We start from the raw sequence: 24040 nt of genomic DNA on the forward strand, positions 1-24040 counted from the left end.
AGGTACACACACATGTATTCTCTTTATCTTTCTCAAGAATTTCAAAACTACTCCACCCTAATCAGACCATTCTTTAGAAGCTGTGATTTAGCTATTTCCTGATCAGTAACAATGGAGATACTTGGAATAAAAGAATCAGGTCTTGGAAACTCTGCATTCTCCACCCTACTCAGCTTGACAAGATTTTGAAGGTCTGCATCAAACTCAAGGTTTAATTTGTCTGAGGAGATGGCCTTCAACAGACATGTGCAAAAAAAGGACAGACCTCTGGGCTGTCCTAAGTCAAGCAGGGTCCTCATTAGTACAGATGAGACACAGAAAGATGATCTAAAAACGTCCATAAAAGGACATCACTTCCTGCCTCATGCCTCTTTCCCTGGAGAGACAACTCTGGCTGGCAGTGTGTCAATCTTGGAGTGTTGGATGGTGAGTTTGTCCTGGAGCTGATTTCAGGTTTGGGCATCTTAGCTAAGCCTCTTTGGAGGTCAAGCTGATTCTTTCCTCCTTCACACTCAAACCCTTACTTTCTAGATCTCCTATCTTCCTGCCTGGTATTAGACCCTTCTTTCCTCCTTCTTCTTAAAATTTTCTCTACTATAACAATTAAATCACCATAAGATTTGGCAGCTGACTTCGGTATTTTATTATTTGGGATTCACCCTTTACAATGGTTAATGATCATTTGCACAATCTAACCCCCACTACCTTCTTATAGAGATGTAGACTCCATCAGTAACCAAGTACCCAAGTAATGATGCATTCTTCACTAAAATAACCTTAGCTATGGTACATGTCTTTCAGCTGTCATGGTCTCTGGAAAAGCAAGGGAGAGCTGAGAATGCTGAGTTAGGAGGAACTTCTCCCCAGGATCACTGTTTGTGTGGCCCCTCCAGGCCTCCCTCAGACTAGTAGCAGCTTGAAGACAACTCAGTTTTCTAGAGATCTAGTGAACTTCTCAGCTCTCCTTTGTTTTGGAAGTCAGATGAGTTTGGCAGGACTTTCTGTCTCTGTGTGAACAGGAGAAGAAGAGTGATTGCAAACTGCCTTAGCAATATTTTTCCCCTGTTTTTCTCTGTCCTAAAGGTATCTCATGTCAGTGGCATCAAACTCAAAGTGTCCCTATGGCCTGAGGGGGGCCACAGTGAGGGAGGGGGAAGGAGAGATTGCAAACTGCTCTCTCTCATGCTAGAATATCTCTTAAACTAGTGTTATTAAATTCAAATAGAAACAGATTTAGTCAACTGTATGTTGATTTAGAAAAAACACAATTTAAGATTATGTTGCATTGTATTTTACTTATTTTGTTAAGTATTTGCCAATTCCATTTTAATCTACTTTAGGTTACATATAGGAGTTGTTTCTTCTTTCAATAAGTTTGACACCTGTCTTAAACTACTGCTTGTATGGATTAAAATGTTAAAATAAAGGCCTACCACTTTAAGAAATGACTGAAAAGCCTGATTCTTTCATGAAACCTTCTCTAAGAACAAAGGACTCCAAAGGACAATTTACATGAATAAACATCCCATTACATCATAAGATGGATAGGAATATGACAATTGATAGGGACCTCTGTAGCCAGGTAGAAATCCAACTGCAACATATCTAACAAGTGGTCATCCAGCCTCTGCTTGAAGACTGCCAAGGAGGTAAAACTCACTACTTCTCAAGGCAGCCCATTTAATTCTGGATTGGGTTAAGTAAAACTTAAGGTTGATGGGCCCTGGACATTTCTTGCTGGTTTAGCATTCCCTGCCTGAATCCTGTAGTACAGTGTCTCTGCCCAGCTTCAGCCTTCACCAAAACACAAACAATAAAGATTAGGCATTTGGTGTTTAGTAGGAAGTGTCTAAAGCCGGATTGGAACCAGGTTCTCCTGACTCCTGGCCTTTACTGCTCTTCTGCCTTGGAAATGATACTTAGAATCAGTTAAAGATTCTTTTATTTTTTTAGTTCTTTTTTTCAGTTTAAGAAAAAAAAGGTTAAGGATTTTTTAAAAAAAGAATCGATATAAATACTACATCTAGACATCTAATAGCATTAAAATCTATTTAAAATTTAATAGAATTGGAGAAAGGTTAGTAAAACCATACTAATGGGGGGAGGGGCTCAATCTAGGCCCTTTCAAACATAGAAAATCCAAACAAATGAAAAATAAGAAAAAAGTTAAGAACCAGAACAAAACTTCAGAAAAAATAGAGATGACATCCTGCAATTACTGAATGAGAAAAGAAATTTAAACATTCGCAGCTACATGCGACACTTTACAAAAAATTGCCCATGTATTGACTACAACAATAATATAGAAAACCTGAAATATTAAACATATCATTTAACAATCATTTTCAAAAAAGAGCCCTAAAAGAAAGAGTTTAAATAACTAATTGAACCAAAGAGAACAGAGATAGAGGAAAAGGACCTACTTGTACAAAAGGAATATTATTATTCTATACTGTAATACTGTATATTATATGTACTATAAGAAATGACAAATAAGATGATCATATGTCCCTGTCATTGGGAGGCAACTTGTTAAAAACTGCTGGAAAAAAATGGACTGTAGTCTGGCAAAAATTAGGTTTAGACAACATCTCAAATCATATACCATGATAAGCTCCAAGTGTATGGAAGTCCTAGATATAAAAGCATCAAACAAATCAGAGGAGAAAAGAAGGCATTACTAATAAGTAATGTAAGATGTAAGGTTGAGGGAAAATTTATGACTAAACAATAAAATCACACCCAATAAAATAAATAGATAATTTTGATTATATAAAATTTCAAAAAGCTTTTATACAAACAAATCTAATGTAAAATTTAGAAGGAAAAAAGGTAAATGAAACAAAAAGTTTTACAGGAAATTTCTATTAACAGTCTCGTTTCCAAACTATATAAAGGAACTGATTCAAATTTATAAGGCAATATAAATAAATAGATAGTTTTCAAAGAAATAAATCTAAGTTATCAAATAAATTTCAAAAATGTTATCTGAATCACAATAATCAGAAAAGTATGGATCAAAGTCACTTTTAAAGAGGAAAGGGATCAATATGTACAAAAATATTTATAGCAATTCTTTTCATGGTAGCCCCATGCTGGAAATCAAAGGCATGTCCTCCCTTTGCAGATAGGCTAAATAAGCTGAGGTAATGCAATGGAATATTATTGTGCCAGAAGAAATAATATAATAGGCAGTTTTAGAAGAAACTGTAGACTTCTATGAATTGAAGCAGAGAGAAATGAAGAATACTTTATACAAAGATAATATTATACAGAAAAAGAAATTTGTAGGATATTAAGAACTCTCATTACTTTGATGACAAATCATGGCTCCAAAAAAAAAAAAGAAGAGAAAATACTCATGAGCCTCTTCACTAACAGATGAACTTAAAATGTTGAGATATACATACTGGGTCATGGCTAATGTAGAAATTTGTTTTGCCAGACTATACAAGTATATATTAAGGACTGTAAAAGGGAATTCTTTATTCTGTCAAAGTTTACACTTGTGAAAGGGAATCCTTTAACCTCTTTGTCCATTTTGAGTTAACACTTTTGTTAACAATAACTTAAGTACCCCTACTTAGTACCTCACCAGACTGAAGACAGGAGTAACTTTCCTTTGTTTACTTTTGAATTGAATCAACAAAAACTTTAACACCTTACTTAGCAGTAGGTGAAGGAGCTCTTCACCCTTTCAACTCAGTCAGCCAGGAAATGAGAATTCATACCTTTCCAGAAGGTGAGAAGTGGTTCCCACAAACACTGCCCCCTGGACAGTGCTGGGCATTTTGGAAGCTGTGATTGGCCCTTGTGAAAAGGGGAAGGGACAAGAAGCCACTATAAAAAGGCCCTGAATTTCTGGAGTGAAAAAAGTTGACTCCAATAAGGAAGTGACTAGCAGAGTACCAGGTTTCCTTCTAACTCAGCTCAAATATCTCTTGCCAAGTATCCTGAGGACTTTCTGGTACTGAAAGAGGCTAAGGGCCTTCCCTTCTAAGAACATTTTATAGCTACTCTGGTAAGCAAGAACTTTTTTTTCACTTTTTCTTTGGAATCCTAAGGATTTGGAGCACATGCTAAGTACATAAGAAAAACTTGATTAATCAACCTATAGACTAGAAACAGAAGAATTGGAAAAGAAAGCAAAAACTAAATAAAAATAAACTTTAATTTTATTCTTTGAAAAGTCATAAAATCAATAAACTGGATGGCACTAGTGGATAGAGGCTGGATCTGAAATGGGTAAATCTGAGTTCAACTCTAGCTTCAAACATTTACTAACTATGTGACCCTGGGCAAGTGATTTAACTTGTTTGCCTCACTTTCCTCGACTGTAAAATGGGCATAATAATAACACCTATCTCCCAGAATTGTTCTGAGAATCAAGATATTTGTAAAGCACTTAGGATAATGCCTGACACATACTAGTTACTTAATGAATGTGTTTCTTTCCTTTACCTACAAAACTGCTGTTCCTAACTTCCCTATATCGATAGAAACACATCTGAGTTCTTTCTGATTCTTCCTTCCATAAGTTAGTCACCAGGTAATGTCAATTCTTCCTCTTCAGTATCAATTTTACTTACTTTACTTCCATTCTCATTATTACCACCTAGTTCAGGGCCTCAAAATCTCTTGCAACATTTTCTATTCCACATCTCTTTGCTTTTTTCAAAATTAATTATTATTTTTTTACCAGTTACATGTAATAACAAATTTCCACATAAATTTTCTGAAGTCATATGATCCAAATTGTTTCCCTCCCTTCTTTTCTTGCCCCCTCCTGGAGCTGTCAAGCAATTCAGTTCTGGTTATATGTGTATTATCATGCAAAATATATTTCCATATGGGGTGTATGGGATGTTCAGAGAGGGGTAGTATCTCTGGATATGGAGGGCTCCTAGGGCAGCTCTCCAGCCACTGACCCCCACCTGACACTCAGCTCTCACTTGTGGCTTCCAGTAGCTGCTAGCATGCGGCAGCAGCCACACTCCGGGCAACGACTTCGACAGACCGGCTAAACCTTGTGAGGGTAGCCATCGGGTCGTCGACCCCTGGTGAACCAGGGCTTTGCTCACCCAGCATGTGAAGACTGCTTCAACCGAACAGGCGGAAGAAACCAACAAGAAGGTTCAATGGCTGAGATGGCGACGCAGCAAAGCACTGTGGAGTGCTTAGGGCGTGTTGGAGCACAAAAGACAACATGGCCATCCAATGCAGTTGAGGAAGTCTCCAGGCATAACGACTTTTCGTGCCACTGGACCCAGGCTTCCAATGCCGAGAGAGTGGGACTGTCTCTGTGCATCGACTTTTCCACTTAAATCTCGTTCAGGCACAAGTGTCTTTGTGCACACTCATCTATCTTAACCCCACCCACCATAGATGAAAAAGCACAAAGACAATTGTCATTCTCAGTTACTGAGAGACTACTACCATATTTCCATATTATTCATTTTTGTAAGTGAATAATCTTATAAAACCAAAACATCAAAATATATACCCAAATATACAAGTAATGAATCATATGCTTTCATCTGCATCCCTACTTCAGCAGTTCTTTCTCTGGAGGTGATGAGCATTCTTTTTCATAAGTCCCTCTGAATTGTTCCAGATCATTGTATTCCTGAGAGTAGCTAGGTCTATCACATTTGATCATTCCACAAACTTGCACTTACTATGTAGAATGATCTCCTGATTCTGCTTAATTTCCCTCTGTATCAGTTCATGTAGGTCTTTCCAGCTCTTTCTGAAATCATCCTGTTCATCACTCCTTATAGTACAATAGTATTCCATCACCATTATATACCACAATTTGTTCATCCTTTCCCCAATTTAAGGACATCCTTTTAGTTTTTAATTCTTTGCCACCATAAAAAGAACAGCTATAAATATTTTTGTATAAGTAGGGCTTTTCCCATTTACCTCACTTCTTTGAAACTGAAGTAATGAGGTAGAGTGGGAAAAGTGTTTGGTTTATCAGATGATTTAGGTTAGAGTCCCAACTATATGCCTTAGATTTCTCATCTGCAAAATGAAGGAGTTGAATATGATAGTCTTTAAGGTCCTTTCTAACTCTAAATCTATTATCGCATGAAATTCTGCCAATTGTTTTAGACCCAATTATGGTGAAACTCTATGAAATCTTCTCTAATACCTTCAGCTGTAAGTAATCTTTTCCTCCTCTGAAATAAATCTCAGAATATTTGAAATTTCTATGTACTTATGATTACAGTTTTTCATGCATATATTAACTTTACCTCATGAAAAACTAGTGTATTACCTTATAAATGCTATGTTTTCAATAAATATACATTTCTATATTTGGGAATTTTATCTACAGAATAATTCATAATTCTGGCATTCATGATCATAGACAATCTATAGTGATTTCTCATAGCACTTTGTCTGGGGCTCTGTGTTGTGTCATGGTTATTTATAAACTTGCTTTTGTAAATCCCTTGAGAAAAAATCCTATCATTACATTCTCAATGCCTAGCAAAGTCACATTTTTTAAACATAGTCACATTTAATGTTTACTGAAATGAAATGAGATTTGTCAAATGTTTGTTGACAAAGTGAGCAGAAGGAAGTCTTGATAATTTAAAAATTAAACTAACTGAACAAGTTTGGCAATCAGTTTATAGGTCTGGAATTTTGATTTTTGATCGACTGCTAAATGAATTGATCCACAATTTTGATACATTGTTAAATATTTTCAATGATGACAGTATAGCCCCCAACAAAAAGAGGAATAGCATTCTTAACGATAATCTGCAGAATATATCTATTGGTCCATAGGTTTTGTGATATAAATGAACAAAAAATGCAAGAACCTTGGAAAATAAACTGCTTTTGCATATATTCTGTATCCAATAAAAATGTTGCTGATGTATCTGTTTACAGCAAAGAAAGAAATGATTGTTCAATTAACTGTGAAATATCAAAACTCAAACACAAATGAGCAAACAGAAAAACCCAAGATCCTTAAGGGAAGACTGTTTCTATTTTTGTATTCCTAGAATCTACAATTTATTTAATATGTGTTCAGAGGATCATACATTTAGACCCAAAAGGGCTCTTGGAAGCCATTTAGTCTAATCCTTCATTTTACAGAAGAGGAAACCTTAATCCATATAAGTTAAAGGACTTGCTCAAGGTTTTCATATAGGAATAATCAGCAGAGCTAAAATGTAAACCAAGGTTTTTGGACACTCCAAACCAATGGACTTTCAAATACATCAAGCTGTCTGAAATTTAACTGCTGAATGAATGAATGAATGAATGAATGTTGGTAATGTAAGAGGAAGTTGTAGCTTAAAAGATAGTTAAGTAGCTCAGTATCCTACACATAAAGTCTCCATGAAATACAATATACGAATATAAGGCAAAAGAAAGAAAACATTAAAAAATAAAAAGGGGGGAGGGAGGAATAAAGATACATCTTAGGCTGTGTCTACTTAAAACCACATAGCTAAAAAAAATAGGCGTTTCAAGAACAATCAAATATGACAAAACAAGAACCAAATAAAAAAGAAAGAAAATTTCAACAAAAAGTGTCAAAGTGTTAGATATATATCCAATGGCAAGATTTGGAAGTCATACTCATGCAGGGTGAAACTGGTAACATTACTAGTAAAGTTCTAAGGGATTTATGTTCTAGTTTTAGTTCCAATCGCTAATTATTTGTGCAAGCCACTCTAGCAACCCATCTCAATTTTTTTTTACTAGCCCTCCCTCCTTTAGGCAAAGTAGTTCTAATTATTTAATAAGAATCCACATGAAACTAATTTGAAGTTATATCTGCTGTGTGCTCTGTGTGCTTTTAGCAGGCATAACATAGTAAACTTTCATCACAATAAGAGGCAGACTTTCTGGAATTACTTAGAAAATTACAAAATGTTAGTTATGGAAAAGACTTTGAAGTTCATCTATCTCATATTCTGACATCTGACAGTTGAGAATGAAACCCAGGGAAGACAACTTGCCAAAAGTTAGAAAGCAACTCAGCGGAAGTGCCAAAGGCTGAAAGCTCAGAAATAAAATAAAAATCCAACAACCTTGCAAATAAGAGGTAGGTACTAAAGAAATTAAACCAAACCAAGGGTAATGATTTTCTTCAACAATGAAACACTCGGCAAAGTTCCTGGGTGCAAGTTCAAACCTTAAATTACATGACAGGAATAAACTGAACATCACGCAGAAATAGATTCAATTCAATAACTACTTTTAAAAAATGTGTACTATGTGCCTGGCGCTGTGCTACACATTAGATATCTTAGTTCTCATAAAATCCAAATTCTTAGAGATTGTAACTAGAAAGTTGTTACTTTCTTCCTCTTTTTTTCCTCTCTAGTTCTAGCCAGGCACATTGCAGCCACTCAATTTTTTAATGAAGAACCTGACCCCCAAAGAATGCAAGAAAAAGTTTCTGGGAAATTTAAAAAAAAGGGAAAAAAACCCTCTCCCCCGAAAATCCCCACGCTTTTTTCTAGACCAAGAGTAGTTCTAAAAATATCTAAGTTCTGATATATTTTAAGGTCAACATTAAACGTGGGCTAGAAACATACTAGCCCAGACTAACAGCGGAGCTGAAAGGCTCAGGCAGGAGTGAGCGCGCACGTCCGAGCGTGCACAGAGTGCGTACCGGACGTGTACACGCTCCCCAGACATGCACGTACACGCTTTCAGACGTACGGCGTGCCCGACCTCTTCCCATACAGCCTGAAAACACTGGGGAACCCTAGGAAGCACGGTAACATTATCCACCTGTCAGCCTCAAGTCCAGGAGGAAGTTCTGGGACAGCTGTTTCTGGGCTCGGAGTCCAAAAAGTTTAATGATCTCCCCCACCGTAGGCAAAGGCGGGAGGCGGAAAGCAGCTAGCTTTGCCTGGGGACCCATGAGTGCGGTGCAGGCAACTCCTCAAATGGGCCTAGGCAGAGAGCCACCCGTTTCCGACACTCTCCAATTGGGTCCTCGCCCCGCGGGCGGAAGTTGCAATGCTAGGAACGGGAAAGCCCACCTCCTAACGCAAACGGCGCCACGTTACGCAAATTTCCCTGGGAACGGACCTTTTTAAAACTTGTGCCTCTTCTCTCCCACTTTCCTTCCTGCTTTCTGGTATTGGGGCTGCAGATGTTAACTTTACTGCAACTACTGATCTCTTTGTTTGATAAATATGCCATGCGTTTAGGGCTCCAAGAACGAGAGTAGTTTGTGTATAGCGTTTTTCAATAATCACTTCTCTAGCTCCTGTTCTGTGTGCCTCCTGCTTTGTGCATACAGTTTTAACAAAATATCTGTTATGTACCAGTCGCTGCTTTAAGATACCAATATACATAACAGATAACATTTGATGACTGCATTGTAGAGATACAAAACAAAGCTCCTAAGTGGAAGGCTGTTGCTAACAAAGTTTACTTCCAGCTCAAAACACATCCTGGACAACATACCATTTGAATTTAGATAACAGAATGGATATGAGCTCAGTAGAAAGAGGTGGAAGAAAGGCACTATAAGCATAAGTAACAGGCACAACAAAAACAGAAAATGGGAAATGAGAGTTGGAGGATGAGCCTAGAGTGTATGGAGTAGAATTTTGTAAGATGAGGAATATGAAGTGACATATTATGGAAGATGAAAAATAAAACTAATTGAAGTATTACAGGAGTAGCCTAAAGCAATTAAAACACACACACACACAACATTGTTGATCTCATCTCAACTTCCTCAACTGCAGTGGCATGCTTCTTCACCCTAAGTTAGCCACAAACCATCATGGCTGCACATCTAAAACCACACCATCTCCAAGGACAGCACCACTTCTAAGCCCACAACTTTGAATTTCTGGCTTTCTAGTTATAAACCTCCATCTTACCATCTTATTTCTTCATATTAAACCTAATTTTGGCTCATTGTGATTCATCTCTATTCTCCAAGCATATCAATTTCATTTTTTGCCTTTTAGTATCTGTATTTCCAGGTTTAACCCTTCCGTTTCCATGTAAATACCACAATGTATCCACAGAACTTGCCATTCCATGTTCCTAAAATCACATTTCCTGAATAACTTCTACTATTTAGTTTGTCTGCTAGTGCTCTGGGGCTGCTAAATGCCCCTGTAAGCTACAAAACTATATTTATCCTTAACCGAATGCCTCTTTCATGTCTTCCCATGTTTGTAACCTTGTTGTTTGGTATTTCTCTCTTACTAAGCAGATACAAAATCAGTTTCTAGGTCCTATTAATTACATCTCCACATTTCTCATGAACCTTCACCTACTACTGGTAACAAAAAGTTTCATAATATCAAAGATTTTCAAGTGTACGGGACCTTAGAGCTCAGAAGCTACCTGGAAATGAGTTATCCTGATTTGAGTCACCTCATCTTACTGGTATGTAGGTGACCTAAACTCAATATCTTGGTGGTCACAAACCATGTTTTCCATCCCATCCAAATTTCTACCAGGGCACCAGGGTTCTCGATATAGGCATTTTACCACCTGCTATGTCACCTTTACTCCTGCCTTCTGTCCAGTCCCCCCTGGTTTTCTACCTACTCTTCTGGAAACAATAATGAGAGTAATATTGTCATTGCTTCTGAAAAAGATATGATAGCTTACTGTCAGAGAGCTCTATTCACAATCCTGGGATCTATCTAAACCAAAACACTGTATCTTGGCTACCACTATAGGTATCACTACAAGTGATCCTTGTGCTAGAATTAATCAATTAGCAAGCATTTATTAATATTATTAGATATATTAGACATATATTAGAACATACTTAATAAAATGTACAAGTTCCTTGAGAGTCTGAGGATTGGGACTGGTTGGAACAGTAACAATGCCTGGAAAATAGTAGACACAATAAATATTTGTTGATTGGTTCATCTAGTCCAACTGTCTCATTTTGCAGATGATGAAATATAGAAAAATTAAGCCTAGAGGGATTAATTGATTTACTCAGGGTCAGGGAAGGAAAGAGAAAGGAAACTAAAGTGGTTAAACTCTGCCCCCTGCAGTTGTTGATGAGGATTCAAGATAGCCTCATAAAAGTAGTTGCAAGAACATTAGAAACTAACTTTTTCTATTTTTTTGTTGTTCCTAATTTTTTAAAAAAATACCATCATTGAAAGGAATCAAAACAAAAATTTACCAGACTGAGAATTAGCTCAGCCATCCGAGATATGAACTTATTTACACTATCATACATTAATAAAGTCAATTCCACAAAAGTTCATTAAGCTTTTCTCACTTTGCTATTTTATAGATATTCAAAGGTGAAAAAAACGACATTCATTTCTTGTCCTCTGCAGCTTACAATTTGGTATATTAGGAGAAGTGCTATCTTTGGGAGTTAGCCACCAGCTATGTAACTATGGTCAAATCACTATTTACCTCTCTGCCTCAGTTTCCTTACTATAAAAAGAGGGGAATAATGTTTGTATGACTAAGTAATATGAGGAAATCACTCTATAAGTTTTAATGTATTCTACAAATGTAAGTGATTATTATGAGAGGCAAGCGGGAGGCATGGGAAAAACTAGAGAACTTGGAGGCAAGAGATTTGAAACTTGCTAGGTGTGAGATTATGACCATATTAATATATTGTTGAAGATTTATACAAGGATGAATCAAGATAGGATATAAGTAAAATTGACAGATCCAAAATACTATCAAATTTTAGGAAAGAGTATTTACTATTAGCTTGAGGAAGATGGGAATACTTCATGGAAGAAGTAACATTTGAGGCATGCCTTGAAGGAAGAGATTTCAGCAGATTGAGATCAACCAATTGTTCAATAAGCATTTATTAAGTATCTCCTATATATAGAGGTATCGAGGTGACGCATTTATTTATATGACTAGAGCACAAGGCCTGGAGTCAGGAAGAACTGTGTTCAAATCTGGTCTTGGACACTCACTTGCTGTGTGATCCTGGACAAGTCAATTAGCCCTCTTTGCCTTAGTTTCCTCAACTGTAAAATGAGCTGGAAAAGGAAATGGCAGAGCACTAGTATCTTTATAAAAAAAAACCCAAATTGGTGTCACAAAAAGTCAGATTTAATTGAAATGATTGAACATCAACAATATGCTAGGGACTTTGCTAGGTTTTAGGAATACAAAGACAAAAACAGAACAATCCCTGGTTTCAAGAATTTTATATTCTTCTGTATAAGCAGCATTTTTTTCTATCTACATATGCACACATATATGTATGCATACACACATATGTGTATCTTTCACATTTCAACTTTTGCCATTAAGTTTTCAATACATTGCAGATTGTCATAAGAAATTGAATGGAATTTTTTGGAGAGTTTTATGGAAGCTATAGACAACATAATAAGGCCAGTAGACAACAGAAAAAAGTTTAGAAACTCAGAAATGTATAAGATTTAGGTATAATATATTAACATATTTTATCTTTTAAAACCATAAATATGCTCAATTTCTTTCTTAAAGTTAAAAGTAAAAAGTTAGAGTTTGCAAAAGGAATGCCAAAGCCAGCAAATGACACACAAAGGCCAGAAATGTAGAGATATTTTAACACCGACCAACATATAACTTATGATCAAATACTTAACCCAAATTTTATAGTAAGGTACTGTAAATGTCCCATGAAAGAAAAAGAAAACATCCAGTCTTCTTCTTTAGTACAAAGGGAGAGTAAAAAAAAATTATATGAATTTTCCAGATGACAGGGATGGAGCCTGGCCCCTAATCCCTATGAATATAGAAGGGACACACATATACACACACAACATGCACACACATATAAAAAATATATGCAGAGTAAACAAATAATATACTTTGGGAGATAGAGAGGGCACAAGCAGGTAGTAGAGGAGTTCAGAATGTACACATTTGGGTAAGAGTACTTGAATTGAGCTTTCAAGGCATTCTAGGAAGCAGAGGTAAAGAGGGTGTGAATCCCAGAATGGAGGGACTGTATAGAAAGGTATAGAAATTTTAAATAGAATATTGGGAAGGTTAGTTTGCCTAGAATGTGTAAAGGGGGTAAGTACATGCACAAGTCTGTACATGTGTATAATACACATGTATATGTGTGAAATGTAAAGGTGAAAATTAATGGTTGGATAATAATTTTATGAAATTATGTGGTCACCAATATTTATTATATCTCAAGTCAGAAATATATTTACAAAATTGAAAGGAAACAATAAGGTAGAGAAATGTGAAAGGGATAGAAAAGTTATCTATCCTATCTTAATCCAGGCAGAGATTAATTAGCTCTCAACCAGGAAGGCTGGTAGTGAGTAATCTGGCCTCCCCCAAGATGGGAGCTAGTCTCTCCAGAAATTAGGAAAGAAGTCACTCATCCCACAAAGTAGTCCAGGAGTCAGAATCCAAGTTGATGCCAAGCTCCAAGCCTATGATCCAAGTGAGTGTCCAGCTAAGATCCCTTCAAGACTCTCTCCAGTCAGGAGACTATCTCCACAAGACTAACTCAAACCGTAGGATTCATGGCTTTTTATGGTCATTTCTTGTCCCTTCCCCTCTTCACAGGGGTTAATTTTCCAAATTGTCTAGCTCATCCCTGGGGGCAGTATTTGTGGGAACCAGTTCTTACCTTCTGGAGGGGTGAATACTCATCAAAAGGGTTCATAGATTCCTGGCTGATTGAGTTTTCTTGTGTAAATTCTGATCACAGGATTTACAAGTTTGGGACTGAGTTAAAAGGGTGGAGCTCTCTAAGTAAGTGACTTGTAAGTTCTCTAAGTATTTTGCTAGCTTCTCACCTAGGACTAAATAGGGTGTTCAATCTTTTGTTGATTCAATTCAAAAGTAGACAAAGGAGAGTTAATCCTGTCTTCACAATCCAGTAGGGGTACTTAAGTTAGTATTAACTCAAAATAGACAAAGGGAACAAAGGATTCCCTTTCACAAGTGTAAACTCACAGAGAACAAAGGAAAAAAAAAATACCCTTTTACAGTATACAGACACAAACATCTATGTGTATATTCTAAAGATGATATTAGAAAATAAGTATTGTTTTATTAGTATAGGGATAAAAAATAAAGTGACTGGATTGAGAAAGAAGTGGAGTTTGAAGCAGAGCTGAGAGTGTGTTAATTTCAATTGCTGACAGTTATAACCATTTTTCTGTGTCAGTTACTCGCTCTGGCAGTTGGTCTCTGGCAGTTGGCAGAGACACACACTCAGAGACTCTCTCTCAGGACTAGAGGAGGTAACATCACTTTGTTTGAGGGAAAGATCTGAAGGAGCTCAATGTTTTCCTTTCCCAACTTGGGAAACACTATTGACTCTCTATTGTGGTTTTTATAGATTGATTTAACTCTGAGAAGACCAAAGAAAAACCTGGTCTTTGGTTTGGACTCTGAGTCTCTTAAGACTCAGAGTCCTAACTTGATTCTTGTTGAGACTCAACCAGCTAGCTTTTGCTATTTTATAATTTGAAGACAAAGTTAAGAAGTGAAGTATAAGGATAATAGTGGTAGTTTTTATTTAGATAGTATAAATTTGGGTTAGTTAGGTGAGGGAGGATTAGTGTAGCCTGTGAAACACAGGAAAAATGGTTCCTTATGGAACCAGGGAGTTTATTTGGTTGGATTTAGAATCCCTTACAATTAGAAATCCTTTATTATCCTTTTATATTTCAATAAATACTTTATTTTTTATAATAAGAGTCTCTTTAGGGTTCTTTTGCCTGGCCCTGAAGAAAAGTTCACATTTGAGCTTTACTTCATCACTGAAGATACTTTTGATTACATTTATCAAAAGTATCTGAACAGTTTTGAACCTGTATTGGTGAGTTTTTCTATCTATTTTTATGTAGCTTGCCATGATTTATTATTTTTACAATTTGTACATATGTATACATACACACATACACTCATATCTTGAAAGGTAGGTTGGATGTGGATTTTAAAGGACATTCAATATCAGAAGAGTTTGTATGTTATCCCAGAGATAAGAGGGAGCCACTAAAGCTTTTTGAGCTGCTATGTGACAAAGTTAGACCTATGCTTTAATAATATTGCTTTGGCAACTATGTGGAAAATAGCCTAGAAACTTGAGAGACTTGAGGTAAGGAGATTGATTATGAAACTATTGTAATAGTTCAGATAAAAAAAATGCTAAATGCCTCAACTGGGAAGATAATTTGTGAGTATAGACATGGCAGAAATTTAACAGAAAAAAAATTTCAAAATGGCTGTTTCTCAATTCCCATTCTCCTTGACCTCTCTGTAGCCTTTAACATTATTGATCATTCCCTTCTCCTTGATTCTATCTTTTTCTCTAGGTTTTCATGGTATCACTCTTTCCTGGTTTACCTCCTTATCTCTCTAACTGTTCCTTCTCAGTCTCCTTTGCTAATTACTCATCCCTCATCACTTATTACTTACGCCTTCTAATTCTGCCCCTAGGATTCTGTGCTAGCCCCTCTTCTCTTTGTAAGTCACTTCACTTGGTGATCTCATCAGCTACTATGGATTTTATTACCATTTATCTTTATACTGATAATTCTCAAATCTTTCTTTCCTATCCCATTCTCTCTTCTGATCTCCAATCTCACATCTCCAACTGAATTCAGACATCTGGAATTGGATGTTCAATAGTGTGAATTTTAAAACTATTTCACCCTAATCAGACCATTCTTTAGAAGATGTGATTTAGCTATTTCCTGATCAGTAACTATGGAGATACTTGGAATAACAGAATCAGTTCTTGGAAATTCTGCATTCTCCACCCTACTCAGCTTGACAAGATTAGGAAGGTCTGCATCAAACTCAAGATTTAATTATCTAAGAAAATGGCCTTCAGTAGACATGTGCAAAAAAAGGACAGACCTCTGGGCTGTCCCAAGTCAAGCTTGAGCCACCATTGGCACATGTGAGACTCAAGAAGTGAGGTAGAGAACAGCCTTTGGAGTTCTTGTGACTTCCTGTGCAGAGGGCTAGAGTTCAGTTTGATCCTGGAGCTCAAGCTTGGAGGAGCCCCGCAGACAGCTTTCCTTCTGATCTGTCACGTGAGTGATAAGGACTGACTTTCTTCTCTGCCTTGGCTCTCCAGGGCCTTAAACTCAGCTCAGCCTGAGCTGAGTTAAACTCCTTTCCTTCTCTCCCTCTAATATTTTCTTCCTCCTGTTGTAATTAAATCACCATAAAATTTACAGCTGAGTTTGGGTGTTTCATTAGGATTTTAAAAATAAATTCCTTGGCGACCAAATATAATTATTACATTCAGTCTCAACCATAATTTTAACCCTTACAATGGACATCTTAAATGCAGTATGTCCAAAATGGAACTTATTATCCTTCCTCCTAAATCCCATCCCCATTCCTATCTTCCCTATTACTGTTGAGGGCAATACAATCCTTCCAGTCTTCCAGTTTCTCAATCTAGGCATCATCTTCAAATCTTCATTCTCTCTCACCCTTAATCTCCAAACTGATACCAAGGCTGATCAAATTCTCCTTTGAAATATCTCTTGAATATGTCCCCTTCTAATTTTCTGTGATTCAGATTCATCTATCAAAAGTAAAATTATAAAAAAATCTAAGCAGTAGAAATATTCATAAGCAAAATCAGCTAAGAGCTGGGTAACAGGTAGATACCAAAGGAAAAAAGCAGCTCTGAAAAGTGTCTATAAACCCTAACACCAGAGGTCCTTGTCTTCCCTGAATACCCCAAACACTCTTTCTGAAATGTACTAGGTTATAGAGTTAGGTCTTAAGGAAGTAGATTTTGATATAGCAGATTCAGGAACAGGAGGAAAGTTCATTTGATTTGGTTCCAGAAAAGAAATTTTGGAGATGGAAAGTGTTAAAACTTCCAGGGCATGTTTTCTGGTATGGTTGGCATATACCCAGTGGATAAAATTGGTACCTCCTGTAGAGTAAGAACTTAATAAAATGTTCATTGAATTGCTAACATGAATTAAAGTCTAAATGAAAGCTAATGGAAAACCTTACAAAAAATTTATCTCCCCCCCCAAAAGTAGAGTGTATGAATCAAAAATCAATCTTAGGAGCTCCAATTATACCCCTAACCTTTTAAAAAATATTTATTGGATATTCTACACATTTGATTGGTTATTCTTGTCACTGAATCTCTGAAGGAGAGAGGGGACACTTCTAGGTCATATAATTATTAACTACTTCACCCTATTTCCAAATTTGAGACAGTCTTGTGTCAGTCATTAGGGGAGATTTTTTTTTTTTAATTTATTATTATTTTTTTAAACTCTTACCTTCCGTCGTGGAGTCAGTACTGTGTATTGGCTCCAAGGCAGAAGAGTGGTAAGGGCTAGGCAATGGGGGTCAAGTAACTTGCCCAGGGTCACACAGCTGGGAAGTGTCTGAGGCCAGATTTGAACCTAGGATCTCCCATCTCTAGGCCTAGCTCTCAATCCACTGAGCTACCCAGCTGCCCCCATTAGGGGAGATTTTTACTGAGAAGTATTTCATTTTTAATAAGGATTCTTTAGAAACACATAGTTTCTTTTAGACCTGGAAAAATATGCCTATTCCTTCAGCATATTTTAATTTTGGTCCCAATGATTACCACTCCATCCTCCTTTCTGACTAGCTAATGAAAATTTGTCTCCCTTCTGAAGAATGTACTTGCTCTTTTTTGGAAAAATTTGAGGGAGCCTCATGCTGTATATGCATTCTATTCAATTCCCTGAAATATAGAATTAAAATATTCATTATAAAGTTTATGCCTGGGGTAAATTATCTATTGGCAATCATAACCTAAACATTAATATATGATTGCATGCAACAAAATAATTACATTCCAATAATATGCATAATCCATCTGATTGGATAATAAATACATTTATAATTTTTCTATCATTACTGATATTAGTCTGATTATTTAAAATATGCTTGTTAATTCCCTTCTCCCCCTCAATTCACTTTTCATTGGAATAGCAGTTTCTCAGTGACTCTTCAGTACTATAAAAATAGCATATGTTGGAGGGGTTGTTGGTAGAACAGGGACACTAATGTGCTATTGGTAGGTCCGGTGTTCTGGGAAACAATTTGGAATGATTCCCCCATACTTTCTGCATTTCTTTTGACCTTATGATCACCACTTTTAGTCATATATTTTAAGGATATCAAAGATAGAAGGGGTGGAATGGTACTATACAAATAATTATAGTAGTCCTTTTTATGGTATTGAAGAATTAGAAACAAAGTGGGCAACTGTCAAATGGAGAATTATCAAACAAACTGATAAAGGAATATGATGTAATATCCTTATTTCATAAGAAATTACATTGATGAGTACTTCTGAGAGTATTCAATTGCCCATTAGCTGTTCTGCTCTGCTTCAGACTCCAGGGAACAATATGCCTTCCCTGCAGGATAAGCTAAGAATCCCATCTCCAAGAAGAATGACTCCGGTTTTGATAGATTTTCTGACTTTCTCAATTCTCTTTCAATTCCCTCTCCACTCAAGTTGAGGGAAGGAAGGTGGCATCCCAAACATTTCCCAAAGCTTCTATAGAGGGCTGACAGCTTTCCTGGTAATTCTAGTTTACATCTGTTGCTTTACTTGCCTTTGACTCTAGGGAACAACATGCACCTCTTCACTAGGTACCTTCCCACCATTTTAAACTTCCCCCAATAGACTATAAATTCCTTGAGAGTAGGAACTGTCTCTTCTTATTTGTAGCCCTAGTACTTATCACAGGAAGGACCCCAAATATAGAGAGAATGGACCCCTCATGTGTAAAGACGCTCACCTGCATCAAGGATTGTCCTTGTGTGGCTTGAAGGGAGGCAGAATAGATGTCTCTAACTCCCTCCTCCATCCTCTACTGTTTTCCAAGGGAGACTAATTTTTTCCAGGAAAGGAAATTGAAAGTTGGTGCCATAGGCCATTCTACTATCCTGAGAGAGAGAGAGAGAGAAAGAGAGAGAGAGAGAGAGAGAGAGAGAGAGAGAGAGAGAGAGAGAGAGAGGCGGGGGGACCCCTGGTTTTGTGTCATGTACTGCTTTGGCAGTCTGGTGAGGTTTATGGATGGTCAAAGCATTGATGGAAATTCCAAATTTCAGTTGGGGGCTTATCCTGCTAGGTAGCATAATGGATAGAGGGCCAGGCCTGGAGTCAGGAAGGCTCATCTTCCTGGGTTTAAATCTGGGCTCAGACACTAGGTGTGCAACCCTGGGCAATATATTTAGGCTTGTTTGCCTCAGTGTTCTCATCTGTAAAATGAGTTGCAGAAAGAAATGGTAAACCACTTGAATATCATTGACAAGAAAACCCAAATGGGATCAGAAAGAATCAGATATGACTGAAAAACAACTGAATTGACCTAATTCCAGTTAGAGGTTAGTGAAAATAAAGAAGTAAATATTTTTTCCATCCAAGTTCATGGACTTCTTGAAATCTATCCATGAACCTCTTAGATGAAGGAAGGAAAGGGAGATTATTTCTAACCTAAGCTAAGAACCTCTATGATAGATATTAGTATAAAATAAATACTTGGCCTGAACAAGAAATTCTACTTAAAGAAGAATCTCCTGAATTATTATTTCTTGTTATCTTTCAGCTCGAAAGCCTGTGCAACTATCACACCCTCAGATTCAATTGTCATCATCAAGAGTGTCTTCTTACAGTTTTATTTTAGCCTTCATTTGAAAAAAAAAGGCAGAAAGCTTTTGCAATCAGTAAGGGAGTATTATTGGGATATACTTCACACGCTAATGGAAACACTTTTATCCATTAAAACAAAATTATGCTGTTTCATCAGTTCTAAAGCCTGAAAGAATCTACTTCATCTAGATATAGATTTTTAAAATGCTAAAATATTATAATTAATGCAGAAATTACTAGCCCCACCTATCAGTGAAAATGAAGAACTACAAATGATTCATAACAAAATACAATGCAGAGTGGAAAAATAGTCTGATTTGAATTAAGTCCCAAAAGGGTATTACAGGAAAAAATAAATTTTATTTTATTATTTATTTTAATGAAGATACTTATGTGATTTTATTTGGCATAATTAATTTAGTGCCTGTTCTTGGACAAAGTGCTAATTCTAAAAGGTTGTCATTTTAAAGCCATGGAAAAAGTCTTGAGAGTCACAAAGAGCAATTTCTTTATGCCGTATGGGAATTTTCAAAGAAAATTAAATGTGGCTTGGAATTGCCAAATTGAACTTTATAAAATGACTATTATAGTATGTAAAGTGCCCTTTTCTGATACTATTTTATAATTCCATATAATATGAATCAATGCTCTTGAGAAGCATTAAAGGCTGAATTCTGCACATATTTAGTTTTTAAAAGTGGCTGTTTGATTCACACTGTTCACAAAGGAATTTCATGACCTACCTAAAGGGAAGGAGGAAATAACAAGATAACTGAGTACCCAGACCAAATGCTTATTCAGTAGGGATGGAAAATGGGGCCTGTGGCAATGAACATAGGGTAATTGCCTGAGGGAACTACAGTACAGTTATAGTCCTTTGTTAAATAAAGTATTTACCCCTATTCTAGGGAATATTTGAAAGCTTTCTGTTTGTCCCTAAAGATCTTCAAATTGCTTTTAAATATTCTAATAAGGTGAAGTGATGGGGAATGTGCTAGACTCTTTGTACGACCCTTTAATAAAGACTGATTTTTAAAAACCTCTGGTCTATCAATGAAAATCAAGCACATGTAAAACTCACTGACAGGGAAGAAAAAAGTTTTTACTAATGAACAATTAGCTTAGGCCTTAAATATCTATATTTACTTATAGATATGAATATATTTGCATTTTTAATCATTGAAAAAATTAAGTTGAATGTAAGAACAAGCTACAAACTACTCTAACCTCTTTTTAGCTTTATTTTGAAATAAAGGATAAAGTTCAGAACTTAATCAGAATGATCAAATGGAGGCACTCCAGTGAGAAAGTCAAAGCAGAGAGAAGTAGCCACAGAGTGGCTGACTATTTTCTCTCAGAGCAAGACCACTTTAGGTGGGTTAAGTCAGTTATAATGAACTAATTCAGATGCAACTGAGTAGTTTTTAGAGATACTGACATATGAGTAGCTGAACACAACAAACAGGTGCCATTGATGGTATCTTATGCTTTATATAAATATGAATTCATTCAGCTTAGCAATGTAGTACTGTAGCAATTGATGGGTGGAAGTAGAGCAGAAGAATCAGTAGTGGTCTTGGTAACTGTAGCAAAGTATATAAGATACTTCCAGATATGCTCAGCTACTGCTATGTCAATGTCTCTAAAAGCTACTATATAGTTGCATCTAAATCAGCTTGTCCTCCCAGACTTACCCACCCAAACTGCTTTTACAAGACAGAGACAGGGAGAGAAGGAGAGACCAAACTTAGATGGCTATATATTTGATTTCTTGCAGAAGTAGGGTATGAGCCAGACTTATACAAATGATATAGTGTTGTCTTTTATATCTTCCTAACTCAATTCTCTATCTATGATCAAACCAGTGACCTTTAGGAGAAGAATGCCTTCATTATGCTTGTTGTTTGGATAAACAGTAAATAAAAATTGCATAAAAATAAATATAAATAAATATTTACTATGTCCAAGGCACTGTGCTAGGCGCTAGAGGTATAAAGACAAAATGGTGTTTACTTCCAAGGAGTTTATAATCCTTGGGTTGGGGAATATGAGGAAAGAGAGAGAAATCAGAAGTGAGGAAACAGTTGAAATTTTAATGGGGATAAAAATTTTAAAAGGCAGAGATGATAGGGTAATGTATTCCAGGCATATGGGATAATTTGTGCAAGTGGTCATGATAGGAGATAGCATGCCAAGTTCTAGGAACAGCCAGAAATCCAGGTGAATTGGAACATAGAATTCATGAAGGCAAGTGATAATGAAAAATGACCTCCTGGCAGCTTTAGAGATAGGATATACAGGACTAAGGATTTTGGATTTTGCCCTATAGTCCAGTGATCTCCAAAATTTTAAATGAAGGCATTCCAAAGTAGAATACATTCACCTCCTGTAACCTGTAGAGGGTATAAGCTCAGGGGTCATGGGGAACATGTCAACAAGAGTCACAACACAATAGCAAAAAGAATTTTCTTAAAGTTTTTGAAAATATAAGGGGAAACTTAGGTTTCTGATAGTAGGAGGAAGACTTAAGGACATCCCTGCAGAGTTGGTGGTGTGGATGTTGAGTTCCCAGCATCATGAATTTGATCTAAGTAGTAGCTTTCCCAAGTTATCCAGAGCAGTATTGTTTATATGAAATTGAGTTCTTTGGGAGCCAATTCGGAATTAGACTTTGTATAACAGGTGTCATCCTATGGCTTAGCACTTGGATATTATATGAACATAAAAACAAATAAAGGATTTCCAGTAGCAGGGTTCAGCTACTACATGTTTAAAATAGAAAGAGACCTTGCATTCAATCTGTCTTAACATTAACTGTTCAGCAAAATAAAAGTGCATATTTTCATGGAATGTAAAGGTTCAGAAAGAAAATATTAGAATTTCTATTTAAGTTTTAAAAAATCTAAGTGAATAAAGAAATTAAAGTTTTCTACTATTATGGTGAAGTATGGTATCAGACCTTTACTTTTCTCTTCTTTCCTTAGGTTAGATCACTTACCCAATCTGTACTCATGCAGCCAGATCTAGAGAGGCCCAGAGAACATGACTGCACTGCTCAAAATCACTAAGGATCCTAGAGGGTTTCCTTGATGTGTGGGAACTATACCTCTACTACTTAAAACTGTAGCTCCTCAGGCCCCCACTGGTGTGTTTTCCACTTACATAATATAAACAGGATCATATCATTCCTAATGTTTGATCATGAAACTGCTACTAAACAGAATGCGAAGCAAGAATGTGTTCATTTTATTTCAGATAGTCATGTCATCTTAGAGATGAATGAGACTTCCACAATACAGAGGCCTTGACAATGGGACCATTATATATGCCTTTGCCTTTATTGAATTAGAGTTTATGGGTGCCTTATTAAATGGATTTATAGATTGTGTTTAGTTTTGACTAAACTGGTTTTAAAAGATTCCTACAATAAAACTGTATATTGAAACTAATATTAAGAATCTTAGCATGAATTGAAAACCAATATTAGAGTGCACAATTTTCCTACTCTTTTAAAAAAATTTTATAGTATTTTATTTGATCAATTCCATGCATTATTCATTAAAGACAAAGATCATTTTCTTTTCCTCCCTCCCACCCCCCGTAGCCGACGCGTGATTCCACTGGGTATCACATGTGTTCTTGATTCGAACCCATTGCCATGTTGTTAATATTTGCATTAGAGTGTTCGTTTAGAGTCTCTCCTCTGTCATGTCCCCTCAGCCATTGTAGTCAGGCAGTTGCTTTTCCTCGGTGTTTCTACTCCCTCAGTTTGTCCTCTGCTTATGGATAGTGTTTTTTCTCCTAGATCCCTGCAGATTGTTCAGGGACATTATACTGCCACTAATGGAGAAGTCCATTACGTTCGATTATACCACAGTGTGTTTGTCTCTGTGTACAATGTTCTCCTGGTTCTGCTCCTCTCGCTCTGCATCACTTCCTGGAGGTCGTTCCAGTCTCCATGGAATTCCTCCACTTTATTATTCCTTTTTGCACAATAATATTCCATCACCAACATATACCACAATTTGTTCAGCCATTCCCCAACTGATGGGCATCCCCTCGTTTTCCAATTTTTGGCCACCACAAAGAGCGCAGCTATGAATATTTTTGTACAAGTCTTTTTGTCCATTATCTCTTTGGGGTACAGCCCCAGCAGTGCTATGGCTGGATCAAAGGGTAGACATTCTTTTATCGCCCTTTGTGCATAGTTCCAAATTGCCCTCCAGAATGGCTGGATCAGTTCACAACTCCACCAGTAATGAATTAGTGTCCCTACTTTGCCACATCCCCTCCAGCATTCATTACTTTCCATAATTGTCATGTTAGCCAATCTGCTAGGTGTGAGGTGATACCTCAGAGTTGTTTTGATTTGCATCTCTCTGATTATAAGAGATTTAGAACACTTCTTCATGTGCTTATTAATAGTTTTGATTTCTTTAT

At 36.6% G+C, this 24040-nt stretch overlaps 1 protein-coding gene across 1 annotated transcript in view; it reads right to left on the reverse strand.

Moving 5' to 3' along the window:
- Positions 1-8989, reverse strand: part of TFB1M (transcription factor B1, mitochondrial) — an 82112-nt gene extending 73123 nt beyond the window's left edge. The window contains exon 1 of the mRNA XM_001381294.4: positions 8770-8989. Coding sequence (XP_001381331.2) covers positions 8770-8902 — 133 coding nt within the window. The 5' untranslated portion in view covers positions 8903-8989. The remainder of the gene's footprint in view (positions 1-8769) is intronic.
- Between the last annotated feature and the right edge of the window lie 15051 nt (positions 8990-24040).

This window comes from Monodelphis domestica, chromosome 2, assembly GCF_027887165.1.
Source record: "Monodelphis domestica isolate mMonDom1 chromosome 2, mMonDom1.pri, whole genome shotgun sequence".
In the NCBI taxonomy this organism is placed as follows: domain Eukaryota; kingdom Metazoa; phylum Chordata; class Mammalia; order Didelphimorphia; family Didelphidae; genus Monodelphis; species Monodelphis domestica.